At 35.2% G+C, this 22345-nt stretch overlaps 2 protein-coding genes across 4 annotated transcripts; one reads left to right on the top strand and one right to left on the bottom strand.

Annotated features, from left to right (window-relative positions):
• The first annotated feature begins 4093 nt into the window (after positions 1-4093).
• Positions 4094-7265, top strand: LOC142977190 (RUN domain-containing protein 1-like). Its single transcript, XM_076120943.1, has one exon. The coding sequence runs from the start codon at positions 4254-4256 to the stop codon at positions 5886-5888; it is 1635 nt and encodes a 544-aa protein (XP_075977058.1). The 5' UTR covers positions 4094-4253; the 3' UTR covers positions 5889-7265.
• Positions 7266-7681: 416 nt separating this feature from the next.
• Positions 7682-21585, bottom strand: LOC142976930 (fumarate hydratase, mitochondrial-like). Of its 3 annotated transcripts, none has more exons than XM_076120542.1 (10): positions 21374-21585; positions 13838-13954; positions 13188-13269; positions 12608-12729; positions 11215-11447; positions 10608-10813; positions 9935-10138; positions 9591-9752; positions 9039-9169; positions 7682-8562 (listed from the first exon to the last, which is right to left on the bottom strand). In XM_076120542.1, exons 1-10 carry the CDS (start codon positions 21494-21496, stop codon positions 8431-8433), a joined length of 1512 nt encoding a protein of 503 aa, XP_075976657.1. In that variant the 5' UTR covers positions 21497-21585; the 3' UTR covers positions 7682-8430. The 3 variants fall into 3 exon arrangements, with proteins under 3 accessions (XP_075976657.1, XP_075976658.1, XP_075976659.1); XM_076120543.1 differs by lacking the exon at positions 21374-21585 and adding an exon at positions 17414-17746; XM_076120544.1 differs by lacking the exon at positions 21374-21585 and adding an exon at positions 15439-15588.
• Between the last annotated feature and the right edge of the window lie 760 nt (positions 21586-22345).

Here is a 22345-nt window from a genome sequence, read left to right as displayed (position 1 = left end):
AAAACAAACTACTTAGTACATAATTATAATATGCGAAAGCTCCGTCTGTTAAAATGTTACATCACAAGTACGAAGTCTTACTTAAATGTAACTTTTAATTTGCTCTTCTTAGTATATTTCTAAAACGGTTGTTCACTATAAAGCCGTCATTTCCCCGGGGTGTCGCGTAAGATGAGCCTGAAATTGCATCAGAATAATAACACTTTTATATCCTTCGTTATAAAGGAAACGCTATAATGTTTAGTGCTTATAAACGGCTGGCTGCAGTACCGGGAAAATTCTGAATAATTTACTACTCTTTGTAGTTCTTATGCCGTTAATTTGTGTATGAATAGTTAATAGATTAATTTAAATATTATTATGGAAATTTTAGTTCGTAGGTAAGAAGTATTTGTTAAAATTAAAACAAGCACTTGAATATAACTGTTTTCAGTATAAATGTTCTGTTTTTACTCCCTAAAATTACACATTTACCTACCTCATTCAATAGCATGATACGCGATTAAAAGATTGTTGTTTATTTGTTAATTAAATAGGTAGGTATGGTCATACAGACAGACCAAACTAGTTGCCTACAATTTTTTAAACGTTGTCGTCATATAATTAATAATCGCTATTTACTATTTAGGAATGAGAATCCATGCAGACAAAAGTACTTCAATAAAGTCTCCACATAAAAGCAATAGCGACAATAACAATGTAAATACATTTACACAGTAGGTAATCGTATAAATAATTCAAATAAAAAGGATTTATAAACAAAAGGTGGGAGAGCTCGTTCGCTTGAGTTTTCATAATCATGATTGAAATGGGTCAATGTGCTCGATGCCTAGTCTATGGTAGACACCTGTCACTTTTGAGAGATTTCAACTTTAAAATAGAGTTGTGTTACTGGCTCTATCATTATGGATAAAGCATTTTCATTTAATACATAAGTTTAGTAGTCCATTGAAATGTTACAATTTGAGGGCCGAATATTGCATTTCTTAGAGGACGCAATTTTATTTATGGAACGTGTAGGGCGGGTTAATAGAAGCTTAACTTGAAGTTTGTGGGGTCGCCACACTTGTCCCCCGGCCGCCATCTTGGAAAAGGGGGTGGAAACACTTTTTTCGCTATATCTCGGAAACTATGCGTCTTACAATAAAATTGTAAAAGCATAATTTGTAGTAAATTATTTTGCCGACAAATATGTTTAATAACTTTTTGCCCTAAATTTACAATTAAAGAAGTTATAAGCAAAAAAGTGAAATTTTTTTAACAAACATTTTCTTTTTCGCTCTATAACTTTTTTTGACGACAGCCGCGCGGATCGATCTCTGAGGTTAAGCCACGCTTGCCGAGGTGGTTTTGTAGATGGGTGACCAATGTACACATATCGAGTTGCTCTGTGTTTCGGAAAGCCCGTTAAATTGTGGGTCCCGGCTGTCATTTTCGAAGATCTTTGACAGTTGTTAACAGTAGTCAGACGCTTGAAAGTCTGACAACTAGTGTTACCGAAGGGTATCGTGTTATATAGCAGGTAACTGGGTTGTGGAGGTCAGATAGGCAGTCGCTCCATGTAAAACACTGGTATTCAGCTGCATCTGGTTAGACTGGAAGCCGACTCCAACATAGTTTGGAAAAAAAACTAAGTTGATTTATATATGTATATAAATCAACTTAGTTTTTTTTTTATTACCAAAGACCAAACTTGTAGAGTATTTTTTTAAGGAAAATTTTTGGCTTTAGCTTTTTTTAATTTAATTAATTAGAAATTCAGTTACGGCGGTTCAAAGTAGACCGGGTTCGGAAAGAAAAAGTTTATAAAAAAATAATCACTTTTTTGCTTATAGCTTCTTTAATTGTTAATTTAGGGCAAAAATTTATCAAACATATATGTAGGTAAAATAGTTTGCTACAAATTATGCTTTTACAATTTTATTGTAAGACGCATAGTTTCCGAGCTATAGTGAAAAAAGATGGCGGCCGAGGGACAAGAGTGGCGACCCCACAAACTTCAAGTTAAGCTTCTATTGACCCCCCCTACATGTTCCAAAAATAAAATTGCGTCCTCTAACAAATGTAAAACTCATGTAACATTTCAATGGACTATAGAAGTATTGTGTAGTTTGGATAAAATTTTGTATTAATGACATAGCTATGACAGTTAAAATCCCAAATTGAGAGAAGATTATTTTATCAGGCTAGGGTCATAGGCATTGCACTTCTACACTGATAGCGACTGCTCTACTGAAATGGATTGATAAACTGTAATAATCAATACCAACAGAACTTTAGAAAAAGTGCAAGAAAATGATATCCAAAATAAAATCGGATTAAATATATAAATAGAAAGTTATCATCCAATTTCGTTTGTCATCAAATACAAACACAACACTAGGAAATCGTGGGTAAAATTACGTACTTATTTACGCACACACGGCACCTTCGTATTTATCTAAACAGGCACACATGAACTAAAAGCGCCTGGACGTAAAACAAACACCTACGAAAATTGACCCAATTTATTTCTTCGCGGTGAGCATAATAATAGTATAAAGGTGTATTATGAAACCAGGAATGTTGTGCGCTTACTTACTTATTTTACAAATATACCTATGTGTTCGGGAACCAATTTTTCTTTCTTTTTCTTTTATCGTATGGTTAGTGGTAAACCTAGTGTCAAAGTTGTTCAAGCCGCCCGAAGGCCTTTGACGTGGCCTAACGACTGTTATCGAAGTAGATAACAACCGGGACCGACTTTTTACGTGCCCTCCGAAGCACGGAGACGCCCAGTTCAAATACCACTATGCGGTCACTCATCTATGGAATGGCCGCGCCATGGGTTGCTTAACCCACAGATCGTTTACCGACCAGAGAGCGCAACTGGCTATGGGCGCCTCAAATAAAATACTATACCAATAATAATAACTACCAAGATAAATCTTCTGTGACTCATTCAAATATCTATAGTTTCTCTTCTACTTATATGAGAATTGAACTGATTCTACCTTTATCAAAGGAACAGACAGACGATAAAAAGTTAACAACGGTTTTATATGGTTCTCGCCCAATTAAAGTACTTACTTCGCAACAAATACGAATCAAACTGTGGAAGACCAGCCATTCAAAATATAATGCAACTTAGCCCCACTACGGTAGTGTCCATGTGTAGTTTTTTCATTCGCTCAAAAGCCTCAATCCCCGTGATCATCCCCTAACACGTACCCCGGAACAAACAAAAACGTGTCAACAAAACGCCACACAATATGAATGCAAACTCCATTAAGTCCATTACGATACCGCTCCGATATTACCGCGTGGAACATTTTCCTAATGACCTATTTTCCACCGGACAATTAATTAAATGTCTAGTTTCATTCCTGCTGACAACAGTTTGTCCCACAATCTATGGTACAAATACGAATTAATCGTGAAATTGGCGGTGATGTTGTGTTATTAACGAGTTTGAAGATTAAATTAACGGAAGAATTTTAAGGGTTTGCGCCTGTTTTGTTAGGTGTGTTTGCGAAGGACGGGTAAATAATTTAATTAGTTTAAGTGTGCACCAGGATTATGGTATTGACAGCCTTAAAGTCAGATAGTCGTTGAATACAACAACCAACGAATGTTTAAAAATAATTTTTAATACAATAGTGCTTTCGTTGTAATTTTGTTTTAAAATATTTTAACGATTCCTGAAGGATTAGCTCAAGGATTATTAATAATTCATCAATAATTAAAGGATTATTTCAGTTACCAGGCTTGATCTAAAAGCTAAAAATTTGCTTCGAATTAAAAAAAAACACAGGTTCGGTAATTTGCTTATTCTGCCCTCTATTATAAGCTGTCTGATAAGTTATTGTGGTAGAATGGAAACAAAGGACAAACTTACAGTAAGCTTTGTACGTCATTGCGTTATCTACTAATAGATGTCGCTGTTAATGCCACAGGATAATTTTGTAAATTAATTTGTATACTCTAGTTCATTGGTATTTATTGCACTTTAAATTATTAATTTTATTTTACTTTTGTATCTTTGTTACAAAACACATAATATATTGATATCGAAAGATGTATAACAGTTTAACTTGGTTTCAGAATTCAGTCGCTTAATTTCATTCAGTCGCAATGACGTCAAAGAAAATGACATTTCCTTTGTGACGTCTCTTTAGTTTTCAGGGTTTTTTTCAGTGTTTTATGAAAAATCGATGAAACATGTATAGATTATTGTTTTCTGTGTAATATAATTTCAACAACAATACCTGGAAATGGATACGGTCGGCGATTATGACGAAAATGAGTTTCCTATTTGGCAAGAACCACGGTGTGAACCCTTGGGAGCGCCCAAGGAGACTCTATGTGATGAAAACACCTCGGAGCAGGCTCAAGGAGACAGGCTACACGCTTTGGAAGAAGAGCAAGAAATCTTATCGTCGTCCGTGTTCTCTTTAACTTCACATCTCGCACAGGTTGAGTTTCGTTTACGACAGATTTTGAAAGCCCCGCCGGAAGAGAAGGATGAAATGTTGAAAGCCCTTGAAGAGTTTACATCGCGAGGAGTGCCTGATTCGAGAGCTGCACCGCAGGGAAGTTCTGGTGACGCGTCGTGCAGCGAATGTGTAGAGTTAGAACGTAAAATTCGACGGCAACGAACTAAGCAAGCACACTTTATAGAACGGTTGAAAACTCAATTGAAGGAACTAGAACGATTTGCTGCAAACCCACCTCCGACTGGCGAAAGTAAGCACAGAACATTGATTGAACATTTGCGCACTGAAATAGACCAAACTCTGGAAGAAGGATGCCATCAACCACTCACTGCAGATGAACTGAGACATCAGATCAACTGTGCTGTCCGTCAATATGCAGACAGACAACTATCCAAGGATGAAATCATAACTAAATTACAAGCACACATAGAGGACATGCAGAAATTCATTAAACTAATGAAAACTGAAGAACTTAAAAACAAAAAACCAGCACCTGAATCAAAAAACATTGGTAAATCAGAGAAATTTGAGAAAACATTCAATAGGAATAAGGCCAATGATGATTTAAGAGCAGAGACTATAAACTTAATGAGAAAGGCTTCTACATTAATACAAATCTTCACTGTATCTCAGTTTGGATGCTCTCCTAATGCTAACAGGAGATATGAAGGGAAATCATCAACTATTGTTACTCACTGGGGGAACTTGCGGGCCAAGCTTGAGATGTCTGTTGATGCTGTACTACATCTGGTATCAAGAGAAAGACCATCTCATACTATGATAGACAACTATGACAGTGAATCTGAAGAAGGGGGCATAGTCATAAATGATGCTCCTCTCACTACTGCAGTAAGAAGACACTTAGCTATTAATTTAAGAGACTTGCTTCACCATGGACTCACAGGTCCAGAATCAACCTCTCTTGTACCTATTATTGGGTGCTTTCCTGTCCGAAGATCTTCCACTTCACGTGCTACACATATCTGGGAGTTGATCCTACGTTATTATGACTTGAATGATGGTGATAGATTTAATTCCACACCAGCAAGAAAGTTGAGTCAAAGTTTTAATTTAGACATTGTTGGTGGCACTGCAATTACTAATAAGCAGAGTTTGTTGAGTGCAATTGGGAGCATTGTAGCTTCCCATACGCCTTACAAAAGGAGCTATGATGCTCATTTCAAAGCATTTGTTTGTGCTGCTCTGAATGCCCATAAACTTGTTATCTGGTTGAATATTATTCTTAAAAGCAGATCTTTGATTGATGCATACTATTCTTCTACCAGTTATGTTGTTAACACAGGTTTCCAAGATGCATTACAGAGTTTAGACCGTTTGACTCCATACAATTTTGAATTGCCTGTTGACCTTGCTGTGAAACAATTCCAGAATATCAAAGATGTATTTATGTAATTACTGTAAGTTTGTAAGAGTACAATTTTATACATAATGTATGATTTTAATACTGTTATTTAAATATGTGGCAAGTTGTATGAACCTGTAAAGTGCAGCATGAATTTCATTAACATAATTTTTCTGTTGTGATTCACCACAATTTATAGTTCTTGATACTTGGCACTTTTAATCATTGTATAAGTTTTGATTACCAAAAAAGATATTGTTTTTAATTGTCCACTGCTGGGCAAGGGTCTCCTCCCGAACAAGGGAGGGGTTAGGCCTAGAGTCCACCATGCTGGTCAAGTGTAGTTTGAGTACTTTTGCAATTTTTGTTGTATAAAATTTACAAATAATATTTGTTATATAAAAATCTGAAGCTGTACAACTGGTCGCATATTTAATGGCAGGCTTATGATGCCTTCCACAATATCAGATCATGCTGTATGCATTTATTGTAGCCTAAAGTCTAGTCCATTTTTATCTGAATTAGTCATTAGTGTATAATTCCACCTAATTATGTATTAATTTGTTGTAATACCGCTATATTTAGGAATTCAATTAAGTTTGTAAATATTTTGTCCTGTTGTTATATCCCAAAATCACTGTTATGTTATGCAAATAGTTGTAAGATAATAACAGTTATTTATCTATGTGAACTGTTATATAAAATAGTTATTAATTATCTGGCCACAGCTGCCACAATTTTATCTTTGTTGGCCAAGGACAATCTAGGCTAGGCCATGAACTGTGAAAGGAAGTGGTCAGTTGTACCTACTGATTGAGGCCTGATAAATTTGTAGTAGTTTATAGTTTTATAGCTCCCTAAAATTACTAGCTCATTAAAGGGAAAGTGTAAGAAAGGTCGACACTACCAAAGAGATCTTATACATAAAGACAAGTTATGTTTAATGTTCATAGTAACAATCTGTCAATGACTAAAAGTTCATGATGTGAGTAACATTTAATTTTGTCCTATAGATCTGAGCGAATTTATATTCGACGGAATCTATATCTGAGCGTTAGTCGAGCCTAGTGCTGTTATAAATTCAATTTCTCTTGCCCAATGTACGGCAATAGGCTCTTCACCTACGTTATGAGATAAAACTTGTTAAAGGCGAAATATGGGTAATTCATAGGTACCTCGACCTACTCACCACCAAATATTAATTATATTGTTCTATTTTACCTAAATATAGCGGTACAAATATATCCCTCTAGTTATTTAAATTGATTTGCTCTCTATTGTTAAACAAAATTCTGTACATTCCAAATCAGGATCTCTACAAAGAAGTCGTGTGATACATTAAACCAAAGTTGTAAATTAGTATTATTTGTGTATTCGCCAAGTGCACAGATCATTATTATCGCTAATTATAATGTAGTTGAAGCATTTGTATGTGTTTTATTTAAAATAGCCATTTACGTTAAGAGAACTTTACTACTTTGCTACCTCAATATAATTTCAATATATGGTTTGTCACTTTGTAACAGAAAGAAATAAGATTGTTGTGAGGGTTATTTCTTTCAGCCTTTCTTTTCGCCTCCTTCCTTATGATACGCAGTAAATTTCGAAAAGTCTGGTCGTCCAGTACGGATTTGTTGCAACTAGACTCTTGCTGGCACTCATATAAAATCTGCTCATGCAGGTGTGATGTGTTCGTTTGTTCTTCTTTCATGTGCAAACGGCTAAATCGATTTTGAAAAAATTGCATAAGGAATGAGCTAAACTTTAAGCTTTATCTCCCTTTCAGTTTTCCCAAAAAAACGCTGGTGTTCAAAAGGTAGGAAGTTAAAATAAAAAGCAAAAATAGAATCCGAACTTCATTTATATTACAACAATAACAAATAAACATTTCAAAACAAAATGTAACATCAAAATGTACAATTGACAACGAGTGGAGACTGCAATCTCTAAAACGGCTCTACAAAATAATATATTTTCAACGTGCTTTGTAACATAAATGCAAGTTACAATTTTTAACAATACTGTAGAATTGTACACGTCTCAATGCCACATCTAGACGACCTTTGTACACATCGTTCACAGAACAAAACACGATACAGTTGCTAAAAGCAAAATAATAAAAACATCAAAATCTATTGCGTCTAGAAGTGGCGTTACAGAGGTTTAAAGTTCGGTAATCTTAATGATTTCAGCGCAAACTGATTAACAGCTATTTGTACTGATTTAAAAATAAATAAGACCGATCTTTGTTCATAAAAGGGTTTTATAATACAAGAAAAACGAAGTGATTGTTTGTTTGGCTGTTAACCAGTTTGCGCTGACCGTTATGCTAATTTGTCACACACGTAATTTCTTAAGGTGAAACTTTAATTGGTTATTTGTGTTTGCGTATTCATACAAACAAGCAAACACGAATAACTGAGTAAAATTTTACGTTTATATGAATAGAGTCGCGCATTCGAAGCGAATAACTCTGATATAAAGACACATTATACGAACTCTTACAATTCGTTCACGAATACGCAGACTATAAGTACTGTATAACTTCATCACATTATACTAGTGATGGGTCTTGTAGGTGCTAGGTGACGTTTACTTGGGTCCGAGCATGTTCTCTGGCCTGACCCACTGGTCGAACTGTTCGGCGGTGAGGATGCCTAGCTTGATGGCTGTGTCCTTGAGGGTACCGCCCTCTTTGTGAGCTGTCTTCGCGATTTGAGCGGCCTGGAATGAAAACAAGGCAAGGGTAAGTTACATCATGAATTAGACACATTATTTTAATGTAGACTTAATTAGGACATTTCTATTAGAAAACTAGAATTGTGAAAATAGGACAGTATCCACTAAGATTCTCTATGATTTAACAGAATTTATCTGGTTTACAGAATTATATTAATAGTCTACCGAAATTGAGCGTGTAAACACAGGCAAACGAATAATTTATCAAAAAGAGACGCTTGGTCTACTGCTAAGAAATGTAAATATGAATACATTTTCAAAAAAAATTACATTTAAAACCATTATCAAAAAACAAACTTCATTCTGCATATTTGTAACAGTTAAGTTTATCTTATCAATTGTCATTTTGTTGCCAACCAAACAGAGGCGGATTTATCTTAACATAGGTACCTATTATCTTTTTACAAACATACAAATAACAGATAGAGACAAGTCACTATAATATACTATTATGATGTTACCTTATCATAACCGATGTGTGGGTTGAGCGCGGTGACCAACATGAGGGACTCGCGCATGATCTTGGAGATTTGAGCTTCGTTCGCCTTGATGCCGGTGGCACAGTTCTTGTTGAACGCCTGGCACGCGTCACCTGTTTCAAACAATAAAAAATTTTTTTTATTTGACTTTGAACACGTACGGCGTTAAATCACGCAGAAGAAACAAAGGTCGTGAAGGAATAGAGCTTCGATTCTTAACGAATCAGTATAAAAATTGCGGTAAATAATTAAAGGTTTCCCAAAAACTATGCACAGCCGCTAGTTATAAAATTCACTCCGTATTTTAATAAAATTATAAACCTCTACAGATTAAAAACGCGGAGATGGAAGGAGGCGTTGCTTTCCGTTCCTTAAAAAAATTGTTGACATGAGCTCACTCTTTGCGCTTTTTTTAAAGGCATTTCGTGCAGACGAATAAATTCTGTTTGGAGGTGCAGAATAATAAAATAATTCAGGTCGAATTTCACGATCTGGGAGTTCAATACACGTATAAAATATAAGGCTAATACTAACCCAGCAACCTGATAGACCGGAGCACGTTAGCGACCATCATGGGCTTGAACACGTTGAGCTCGAAATGTCCGTTGCTTCCTCCGATGGTGCACGCCACGTGGTTGCCCATCACCTGAGCCGCTGCCATTGTGATGGCTTCGCACTGAGTCGGGTTTACCTTGCCTGGAATATTAACACTTATTATAAAATCTTATGTGTATAGGCAATATGTATTTTATACATATTGTGGTACAAAGATGTAGTATGTTTTAGTCTCTCTATGTTCTGAGTCATTTGCGAAGTAAGTAAAATTCTAATTGCAGCAGATGTTTTCAAAAGATGTTTAAATTATTTGATATTCTCACCAGGCATAATGGAGGATCCAGGTTCGTTCTCAGGCAGCATGATCTCGCCGAGACCGCAGCGTGGACCGGAGGCCAGCAGACGGATGTCGTTGGCGATCTTCATGATGGAGCACGCGACAGTGTTGAGCGCGCCCGATACTTCCACCATTGAGTCGTGGCACGCGAGCGCTTCGAACTTGTTGGGTGCGGTCTCGAAGGGAATGCCTGGAGGGTAAATATGGTTTTAGTATTTTTGTTGTATTGCATATACATTATACCTATATTATGTATTAATTGTAGTATTGTACGTATTTGTCGGCTCATTGACAGCTGTAGAGATACAATGGAGCATATTTTTCGTTTCGCGTGGATAAGGTAAAGTTAAGGTTTGATATGAAAGGAGTTCAGTGAGTAAATAATTGCTTTACTATCTGAATATAAGGTTGGGGATGTCTCTTTTTAAGGATCTGTCCTATTATAGAGTAGAGACATTATCCGATCCCGACTTGCCAAAGCTACCGGCCTTTATCAACTCTTTCTTCAAGGCTGTAGTGTCCCATAGTCCCGCCCTCACCTATATCCAATATTATTTGTTACTCCCCTGATCGACATAATTAATATTTGAATTTGTCAACACTTTTGAACAGAGGAGTTTGCTAGGTAAATATTGCATGTGAGATGAAGAATGACATACCGGTGAGCGAGGAGATCTCGGCGGCGCACTTCTCGGCGAAGCCGATGCGCGTGTTGAGGCCGGTGCCCACGGCCGTGCCGCCCAGCGCCAGGTAGTGCAGGCGCGGCAGCGTGCTGCACACGCGCTCGATGCCGTAGTTGAGCTGCGCCGCGTACGCGCTGAACTCCTGCCCCAGCGTCAGCGGCACCGCGTCCATCAAGTGCGTCCTGGGGGGAGAGACGACACATTTATAGCAACCGGAGGTTAAGAGTTATGTTGGGAGCTAGGTTTTAAATTGATTCTAGCTTTTAACTTACGTTTACTCACACCCAGGTACCACATAAAAGCATAGTACTCGGGTGTTATTCGCTTGGACTGATCGAACCTTCCCTAGATGCGTAAGGTATATCAATTCACAAAACTTACAGACTCGATGATTCACCCATTAATATTGTTGATCCGTTGAACCGGTTAAATAATGTAGCTTTTATCTTCAAACCGACTAATGTAAAAACATATAAACTTAAATAATATTCTTCAAATTCTAGGAGGATAGTATTTAACCATGAATATTTCTATGACCTTGTAACAAAAGCGCCAAGAAAATTCCAAGTAAACATCAACCAACCTGCCGATCTTAATAATCTTCTCAAACTCCTTAGTCTTAGTCTCCATGGTGTCCCTGAGCGCAACGAGGCCGGGCATGAGCCTGTCCCTCAGCTCCATGGCGACGGCGATGTGCATGGCCGTGGGGTACGTGTCGTTGGAGCTCTGCGACTTGTTCACGTGGTCGTTGGGGTGCACCGGGTCCTTGCTGCCTAGTTTACCGCCCATTATCTGGATAGCGCGGTTGGCAATCACCTGTGGAAACAAATGTAAGTATAGTCCACGAAGGCTAAGTGTGAGTGCATGTAGGGATGAGTTAGGACTTCAGCCCATTTAGGAAATCGGTGTTGTCAAAGTTTTTTTTTTATTGTATTTAGTATTTTAGTTATGAAATCAAAGGTATAAGGCATGTTCAGATTCTTTTCAATAAATTAGACTATAATATGTTACATTTTAGAAGCTTTTCTATTATATAATAAGATTTAAGACTCTATAATAAGTTGCTCTGAAGAAAGTAACAATGCATAGTGTAAGGGTTTGCACTTTAAAACTTTTTATAAACATTGGCATACAATAAACTGGACATCTTCAATATCATTCCGATTTAGTACTAAGGAAACAGAAAATAATTTAAATATTACAGAAGGAGCTATCTACCAGTGGTATAGCCAATTAAAATAAACGAAAATGTTTACCCAACAAAATTATAGTTGGATACTTCTAAAAACCCACATCTATACAAAATCTAAATACCATTATAGCCTCCATTAGAAACTATTAATTGCTTATATCCCGCTTAGTATTGCCAAATTAGACGATAACAGTGAAATTAGCAATTTCGGAGATAAACATGGAAATACGGGTGTTAACTGTACAATGCAATTAATCAATCTAGATTGCTAATTAGCTAGATTTATTTGATTGCCTAATGTGAATGTGGGTACCATTACAAATGTGAAAATTAGTTTACATTTTAGGTGATAGTGGTTGACCTAAACTGCTCTCTAAAACTAAATAATTGCTAGAACACTCGAGCGGCTTCGCTTGCGTCTTATTCGTTTTTATAAAGTCATCGTTCTTGTGGTATAAAAAAATCCGGTATTCGATTACGTATAGAGTGTACAAAAAGACGGCCAAGCCGTTTCAAAGGACTTCGACCGCAAACACTGGGACTTGAGATTTTTGTACCAAATAAGAAAAACTGTTAAGAGTAATCTGAGTTTTAATGACTGTACCATTTATATTTTATCAAGAGAACACTGACTAGACTGAATTTTAACCTCTCGAATTAAATTTTGTCATCAAGGATATAATAATATTTATGATCCACAAACTGTTGTTTTGGTTTTATATTAAATCTGGGTTTTTCTTTAAAAAAGTACCTATTCAAATATTTTTAGTTTTCTTCCACTTACCTCATTGGTGTTCATGTTAGACTGAGTACCAGATCCAGTCTGCCAGATGACGAGGGGGAAGTGTCCTTCACGGTACAGCTTACCGGAGATGACGTCATCGCACGCCTGGATGATGGCGTCCGCTGTGAACAATGTTAATTATTGTTATTGTTTGTACGTGAGAATAGCAAGTTGAAGATCTGATCAAATAGTTATTATTGCACTGGAATTCTACAACTTCTATAATGCATGTGTTCTATTCTTGCTTAACGTAAGCCAGCTAATTTCTAGCTAAATCTTTTAAGTAAAGATAAGTACATATATATAAGATACAGTAACGATTTTAAGTGTTTTCATAATTTGTTAGTTAGTGAGTTGTTATCAGGTGATTGACTACCTTACAGAATGTTGTAGACAAACGCTTTCCATGTCAAATAACCTCGAAAATACCCTCCCTGTGCACAAGTTTTGAGAAAACCCTAAACATACTGTTCCGAACTCCGCTATTCAAGAAGTCTAGAGTTAAGAAATGATAGAAAACAGAACGAGGTATGCAGGTATAAGATTTTTCATGCTATTTAGAGAACTAGTAGTTCCTTACCGACTTTCTTGTCAAGTCCAAACTCCGTGTTGACCTTAGCGGCCGCCTTCTTCAGGATACCGAACGCGACGATGATGGGGAACTGAAAATAAACAATTCGTATTAATTCATACCTATCACCGCATGGAAAACAACGTGAATGGAAACAGTATTATGAAATCGAATTTGTTGCATCACAACCATTCAAAAGGTCGTTCCGTTATCGCTTAGGTCGAGCAACATTTACATCACAACTTCATTATTCCGATAATAGGACAATACTATTTTCAACTTGACTTGTTGTGAAAATTGTATACTAGTGTTACATAAGAAAAGTTATTTTACCCATATAATATTCAAATCAGAAATATCATGGTTGGGTAAACCAGGGTTAGATAGAGGTATCGAAATACACCCTTTTTATGTCATTTGTCTGTTTGCTCTCTTATGGCAAGCCCTTTGCCAAATACCGGGCATAAAACTCCGGACTACGGATAACATTCCAGCCGAACACCCAACAGCACTATTGTCGGTCTCGGTGAACCAACCAATCATGAGCGATCATGGCTATCGAACTACCGAAGCAGTTACTAGTCATTTATGTAGCATATCTACACAAATTCATTTTATCGCAACCTTAGTTATGTTATAATAAGATGTATGTTACTTACAGGCATACGCTCCTCAATGCCTCCGATGGGGAAGTTCATGATAGACCTGACGGTCTGAGAGCCGTACAGCCTGTCATCGGGCACCTCCAGCTCGCCCATCGTGTCGCGTTCCTTCCTCTGTAACGATGGAAAACATAAGGTTAGAAATTATTTGCAACGTAACTATAGCTTGAATTTGATTATACTGGATAGATGGTGTCTTAATTAAAATTGGGATAAAGCTCAATTATATTTCTCGTCAAACAAATCTAATCTAATCTTTCAAACCTATATACCTAGTCAAGGGACGTGACCTACATTTTTGCTTGATGTTTCGAAACAAGAAAAAGGCGGTGTATTAGAAAATATTGTTGCCAGCTTAATGACTATGCTGTTACATGAGAAATATCAATTTAAAGTTTTGAGTTTTGACTGATTGAAGTCAAAAGTCTTCAAGTTTTACAATTTATCCACATTAGCTACATAAAACCATTGTATGATAAAGAGAAATCTTAATAAAGGTCACCCGAAGTGCAAATGTGACTGCAATAAATTAAACTTCAGGAAAAGGACACGAACACCTTCTGTCCTCTTTCGGCTAAGGCCATAAGTGCATAATTTGCAGTTGCAGTAAGAACCAACATTGCTCCATCGAATATTTAGCACCTTAAAATGTCATAATTTGAGGTCGTATTCAGTGCATGTGCATTGTGCATTTATTGGCAAGATAAAAAAAAAATCGGTTTGCGACACCCAAACCCGTATGGATTTATAATCGAAATTTTTTTGGTGATGCCAATTTGTTATGGATTGCAAAGCACGTACAACTCAAAAATTTAGGACTTTTACATTTCAAGTGTCAATAACCCTGCCGGTTGGAGGTTTTTGGAAAACTTACATTCTTGTTAGGCAACAATCTCAGATTTTGCTGAACACCATAATCAAAGACGATTTTTTACGAAAATATTGGTACAAAATTATGCCTCAGAAAATATTTTCATGGCAATATCCTACTTCAACATTTTTGTTTTGTGTTAAACAATAAATAAGGAACAGACACAGCTGCAACTATACACAGTTGGTGGTAGTATGTTGTACATAAATAATTAATTTCATATTGACACCAGTCAATGTGCTGCACATGTTGCGTGATAGATACAATTACACGCTCTAAAAACTACAATAAATGCAGGCATCGTGTGAAAATATGTGCACATTATTACGCAAGACGATATCGTAACTTGTCACAATAGGATATGGTTGTATTGGCCCGGTAGTCCTATTACGATTTGGAGAAAATGTTTCGTTAAGAATTTAGTGTTTTAAGATATAATATCCCCAGCTGCCTCTATCAATCAATGTAGAGACCCTAGGTTTTAGGCGTTAGGTGTTCTCTTAAATGCGTAGTATTTTAAAACGCACAGATTGCAAGTAAATTTGCTTGATTCATTATACATCGAGTGTCGTAACGACTCTCGGAACGTAAAAAGTGACTGCCGTAAAGAAATTCAATTTAAGATGAGGAGCAAAAGCAACCAGACTAATAATAATTAATAGAACTTCTAAGAGCCGCACTGATTCTTTCATTTTATTTTTACTTGTTGACAAAATAACACATTTACCATTTTCACTGGCTTTCCTTCTGGATTCAGACACAGAGAGCACGCCATTATTGAAAATATTTATAAAAAGACACAATTATAAAAATATCACACCAAACACAAAATAAAATTCAGAAATTCGAGTCCGCCGCAATGTCATCCAAACGTATGTCAAATAGTTTTTTTGAAAAATGGAATTTGACCGGTACGTCAAAAATTACTTTATGGTTTTTGACGACCTCTATTAAACCATTTGCACAAAAATATAAATATACGAATAGTACGAATATAACTACTATTACAGTACAAAAATGCCTAATTAGATATTTATGTCTATAGCCTTGCCGACGTTACGTCTTAACTACCTTTATTTGTACATAATGTAAAAAGCCATAACTATAAGGTCACAAAACTGGATTACCGTAATTAGGCAAAAGTGTTTTACAGACATCACATGCCTTCTGAACGGCAAACAATTGTAGGTTTTAAAGGAGCATAAAAATAAGATTTTGTCTCTTAGAAATGTTCTAGGTCTTTTAAAAGCCCTAAGCCACTCCTAACACGTAAGTCACGAGACAAATCAATGTCAAGGCAGGTTAGAGGCAATCTAGAATGATTTAGTCATTTATTCCATCCTGCACAGCACATATCTAGGTATTTTATCTTTACTACAGAATGATATCATACAGTAGGTTACCTTTTTATAATTGTAACCGTTTGCTAAACTATAACTTCAGTACAATCATAATTCCTACAGAGATAAAAAGAGTTAATTAATCACTAGGACAAGAAAACCAAATAAAAAAATAATATTGTTCCGATTCATAAATTAAGTACAGAGGAAAATTGCATAAAACTTAACATATATTGAGGCTTAATTAATTAATTTACTTTATAGCAGCGAACTATAACCTTAATATGAATAAAATGGACTAGGTTTACTTAATGTGAATTACGTAACCAGAATATAGCCAGTTCCAAAAATAGTTTCATATAATAATATTCTCTCGCAATATAAATTCGGTAATTGATTATACCGGTACGAAGAGCGCTGAACTCGTAAGCTTCGGTCTTAAGGAAAAACTTCATAACTGTTCATGTAACCAACGGAATATTCAAGAGCTTTTTTTGTTTTATAAAAAGCGTATTTTTTTCTTCTTTTTTACAAATTATTGTCTTACTGCTGCACGTGACTCCTTAACAGGTACAGCAGAAGATATAGGGAGTAATTTGGACATTGGCCAAGTGAGTCCAAGTTGGTAGATTCCCTGGAATTTCACCCCCTACAGTGGCTATAATATTAAGTTTATTGTTAGGTCTGTAGTAGACACGAAGCGATGTGCATAAACATGACGGTACATAGGCTAGAACCATAGATAAGTATCAGAATACCATGGCTAGACCACATCAAGGCAGCCAGTACCGCAAATTCTTTAAACTAAAAGTAGCTAAAAATGCCGTATTTTCACCAGCAAATTATGTTTTGATATTCTGTGTCCACACGTCATTGTATAGGAATGGAACATCAAATAAATTGCCGTGGCTGAATGGGTTTCCGTCCCAGTCATTGTTTTGCAAAGCGAATATCATGTAAAATGACACAAATACCGGCAAGAATATGATACGAAAAAAAACTTGTCCTACCACAAATTACTAGACAAAATACGACTAACATAACGACAGTATAAATCAGTTTTGGTATGCGAACGGAATCACAAATGTTTGCCGGCTTTTTAACATATACAAACTACTTTAAATATAATGACTTTGAACTGGAAATTGCTGGTCATTGTCACTTTCACGTGCTCCTATTGAACTAACAAATAATGGGATATGTTGAAACTAAATTAACTACCTACAAAATTGTTTACGCTCCAAATGCTTCAGATAAAATATACCCCAAGCAGTTATGTGCCCACTTAAATAATAATTCCGATTACGTAAAAATATATAAATATTAATATCAACTTAGAAATAACTTTAATTAAAGACTTACCGTTCCAACCGAAGTCGTCAATTTGGTTTTGCAGTTTTGACACTCCATCTTGTAGAAAATTAAATTAAAAATACGCAAAAAAATCTATCACTGCTTCGGTCTTTCCTTACGGCAACACCGTTTTATTTTTTATTTCTCAATTCGTATTTTAAATTGAACGTTTATGAATTCGCGTTCTTTAATCGCCACGTCTCGAATGAGATGGCAAAGGCAAAAGGCTATATGGAAACCGGTCGGGCCCCCACCACGAAGTTTAGTAGTGAGTGAGTATTGTGAACGGAACAATTTATAGTTTCTTGTTATCAAAATGTAATTGAACCGCCCGCACCGAATGTCGTGGGCGTACTGATTGTGATTGGTTTATAACCGCAGATACGCAACTGTTATCAATTTGCATATTTGTGTTAAGTTTATTCGGTTAATTATAAACGTCTTATTAAATAGTTGGCGGAAAATATAGGCAGGGTCAAGGTTTTAACACGTTTCAATTGAATATATTAACATATTTTCAATATTGGAAATAGTTTCTAGCGTTATACCTTCGTCAGTATTCAGAATACTTCAATCGATCTCACAGCCTGAGCCATAAAGCGAGGAAACACATGATTTGAATCTTAATGAGAAAAACAGTCTGAATAAAATCTCACTACACTTGCAAATGCATTGTGATGACGTCTTTTGAAAAAGAAAAAACTAGGCTTAGACAAAAATGGTTAAAAAGTAAGAAAATAATAACAGGAAGAATCGCCAAAACTAAGTTTCACTATGCAATTATAAATTACACGTAAGATTGATCATAAAAAAACTAAGTGCATTTGCCACAAACCGGTCATGTTTTCAAACGACCTATTAACTAGCTGTTAGAGTATTATTCCGTAAAATGAATACGTCCGGAGACCTAGCTAGGTAGCCTAGGTATTACGCATACTGGGCTAGTTAAACATGACCAGACTCATGTAAATAAATGTTACGGTGCTCATGGGAATTTGTATTGAGTATTTTATTAAACTTTATCGAGTAATTACGATATGAAGTCTTTCGCTAATTAGGCAAATAAACTTAAGGCCATTATGAAACTTTAGGCCTTTTCTTTATTAAAATTTGTATGAATTTTTTACAAGGCAGATAAGCTAGTTTAATGTAATTATGTTTGTTGTATTCGTACGAGTTCAATAACAGTAACTTTATTTTTTACACGAAGTAAATACACATGCACTTGCAAAAACTAAAAATCAGACTCATCATAAGTAAACTTATATAAACTTCTTATAAAAACAGTTAATCACAAATTCATGATAAGCTACAATTAACTAAGTCAAAAGACCCGCGAAAGTATCGCACTTTTTAGCTATTGCAGGGTCAAAGACATACCATGGGTCTCTTTTCGGGGCCCGCTAATTTCACTTGGGCTATTGCAGCAGTACATATTGGACAATGCATCTTTGCTACAAAATTATTCACAAACACACAAACAATTTAATTAAGCCAAAACTATTATATTTATCACTGATAATTTTGAAATAATATTGCGATTTTTTTTACTAAGTTAATACTTCAAACGTCAATGTCGGCGCATTTTTTTATTTTTTTAAACATGTTTTTGAAAAGTGAATACAGCCAGCCAGTATTTTTACTTTTTAATGGTAATCCGCTAATGGCGTCGGGTGTAAAGCTGCCCACTGACAATAAAAGAAACCGGTGAATTAAAGTGGAGTGCCGTTTTAGAATTGCATTTAGGAGCAAAACGAGTTTCAGTCCCACGTAACGTAATGAAAGGCAAAGAGACTATCAGAACCGGTATAAATCCCCGCCGGTAAGACTGAAAACCGTTCAATTTCTGCCACATTTCTTGTTGTATTTATAAGTAGGAAATAAAAATACGTGAGACTCTTTGTTTTTTGTAGTGTAATGAGATTTGCAGCTGTTGATAATTTATTTGGGATTGCTGACATTGGATTGCAGTCATAACGAGTTTCGGAGTCGGTATAATAGTCGAAGATTGAGATTACCTACATGTATTCAATATTGTGTTATCATATTAACACTAGCTAAGCTTTTTAATAATAGTCACTAGTCAGTCAAGTTTATTTGTTTTGTCAGTGCAATTTCATTTTATATTTTAGTCGTATCATCATTTAATTTGAATATTCCTTTTGAAGTCTGGGTATTCATAGGAAATTAACTATTCCATTTTTACTTTATTGAAACTACTAACGCCATCTATGACCTATGACACGAACTAAACTGTGGTTTAGTTAGTCTAACAAATGTTTTGTCTTCTCAATCAAATCATTAAGATAGGTCATACAAGAGCCAAATATGGAAAATATGAATGTGGTTTTAATAGAGAATCTGCAGTCTCATTACAATATGTAATAATTTAGCAGATTTTTAAAAACCTACTGACTCTACTGAGTTTGTTTACTAAAATCACTTGTAACAAATTTTATGATATGTACAATGTATATTATTCAATGTATTAATAATCTTATACCTACATAAATAACTGTTTGATTTTAAAAAGACTAACAACACACTATAACATAATAGGTAGGTAGGACTACAGGAACCAACATAAATGCAACTGAAATGCTTGGCTGCGGCTCAAGCTTGTCTACAAAGTAATCAAGTAAATGTTGAGCCACATTATATACACTAAAATGACTTTACCTGTTAATCTGTTACAAAAAAACAGAAAAGGGACTAGTTGTGCTGTATAAGATATCTAATATATAAAATTCTTGCGTCACAGTTTTCGTTGCCATACTCCTCCGAAACGTCTTGACCGATTCTCATGAAATTTTATGAGCATATTGACTAGGTCTGAGAATCGGCCAAAATCTATTTCTCATACACCTAAGTGACACATTTTTTTTTATATGGCAGAGCAACGTTTGCCGAGTCAGCTAGTAATAATATACTATTTAAGCAATTGCTAAGTATTTCTTCATCATTGTCAATAATGTAGATAGAGATTAATACAATAACAGTAAGGGCATTATTAGCAAATGAATAAGCCACTGTAGCAGCTTATCATAACATAGATAGAATGTTTTTTTGACACCCAAGGGGTATTTTTTATTTATTAATTAATTGGATCACCAAAATAAACATGTAAAAATAATCTAAAATAAATTTAACACATTAATATCCTACAGCTGGATACGGGTCTCTTTCCGCAACGGAGAGGTCTTGAGTCCACCGTGCTGGCCAAATAATAATTCCAGGAAAACATAAAAACAGGCCTTATTATGTATACCTGTGACAAGTGAACAAAGCATTCACTATCATATGGCTAAGATGACATATTGAAATTGATGACATTGGGTATTTAACAAATGCTCTATAAGCTGACAATAGTTATGGTAGATTTATGTTGCTTTAACTTTGAAAATATCTTTATTATATTCATATTATTGTGACTCATATTGTCGCAATAAAAAGTTTGTTTATTTCACTGTAACTATGTTACATAACTGGAATACATTTTTTCAAACAATCAAAATACTTATATTTCGTGTCAGGCCTACCAGTATAAAAGATATAAAAATACTCTGAAGTACTCAGTATATTTACCGGTATTTGTCTCTATTTACATTATTATCAATTCAACTTGACATTTACTAAAAATGGCAGATTTATGATAATAATCATAACATAACCAAGAAATATAATTTCAATATTAAAATGTTTGTACCAATCAAATCAGACTAATTTGTTTAAATTTTGAAATAATCTAGTACTAATTTGACCGGAGAAGATTATTATTGCTAAAAATAACTGTCACTGAGATAACATAACTTTGGATAAAACCGAAGTGCTTGATCAAAGAAATCAAACTGGCCACTTTCACAGTAAAAGACGTATGTAATTTAACGTAAATTGGACAAAAAGCTACTACACATCGGGTCCTGCCCTCGCTAAAAAGTGTTTGGCAAAACTTCAGATTATGCAACTTACCGGTCTGACAGTGGTAGTTCCAATATTGCATTTTGCAATGCGGCCCTCGAGTCCAGCGACGCATCGTGCATGTTTCGAGGATTGTATCAAAGCGGTAGATAACTTAAACATAGACGAAGCCATGATTTTCTACTGTATCTCCGCTATATTTAAAAAACAAAATAAAGTATCTTCCACCTCCTGTCCTCCTGACACGTCGTAGACTAAAAATATAGAATGTCAAATTGACTTGTCTATGCTTTAGTGATGTTATATTTAACGCAATATTTGGTAACTATTCTGTTTTAAAATAAATTATTTAATGACTACATTCTTCCAATAAAATTATACAGGCAATAATAGTGCGTAGGTCTGTACTGAAACCACTTAGATATCTCTTCTTTATCTTCTTGAGATGTTTTCAGAAGTTTGAATTTTATTATGCCAAATTCTTCGCGTTTTAAATTGTTACAGCGTAAAAATGCACCTCAAATCAAATTTGTAATAATATATTAACATACTGTCTAAAACAGCAACCAGGAAATCTGTAATCTATTTCGAACTTGAAAGCTCATTATAACAAACTTTGGTTCAGTGTGTAATCGACCTGAAATTTGGTACTAGATTACTATTTCAGCGAGCGTGTCTTTTAAGGTAAAAACATGTGACACAATTTGAATATGCGCTACGGCTTGCAATATGTTAAATTATTATCATAAAAGCGGTTGTAAATTTTCCCTTAATTCATGTTCAGAAATATCATACTAACAACTGCGCTGTTTGATTACTATAGTATAAGCGTAAGACAAATTAAAAATAACGATTATTAATAATTATATTTTTGAAGAAAAATATTGACTTTATACTACACGATTACTAATGAAAGTTTTAAAGTAGTTAGGTATTTGCTGGAAATAAATTACGCGGATTAAAACAAAGCACTAGCGCATCATGTGATATTATCTATGGCTAAAATCAAAAATTATGATAAGT

Source organism: Anticarsia gemmatalis, chromosome 12 (genome assembly GCF_050436995.1).
Source record: "Anticarsia gemmatalis isolate Benzon Research Colony breed Stoneville strain chromosome 12, ilAntGemm2 primary, whole genome shotgun sequence".
In the NCBI taxonomy this organism is placed as follows: Eukaryota; Metazoa; Arthropoda; class Insecta; order Lepidoptera; family Erebidae; genus Anticarsia; species Anticarsia gemmatalis.
The sequence above is the reverse complement of the archived record's forward strand: the minus strand, read 5'-3'. Positions and strand labels throughout refer to the sequence as shown.

Coding starts and splice junctions, on each gene's coding strand:
- LOC142976930 (XM_076120542.1), bottom strand. CDS start 21,496: ATGGCTTCGTCTATGTTTAAGTTATCTACCGCTTTGATACAATCCTCG. Junction 13,955..21,373: donor GAACTACCACTGTCAGACCG/GTAAGTTGCATA, acceptor CCATCGTTACAG/AGGAAGGAACGCGACACGAT. Junction 9,170..9,590: donor CCGGTCTATCAGGTTGCTGG/GTTAGTATTAGC, acceptor TGTTTGAAACAG/GTGACGCGTGCCAGGCGTTC.
- LOC142977190 (XM_076120943.1), top strand. CDS start 4,254: ATGGATACGGTCGGCGATTATGACGAAAATGAGTTTCCTATTTGGCAA.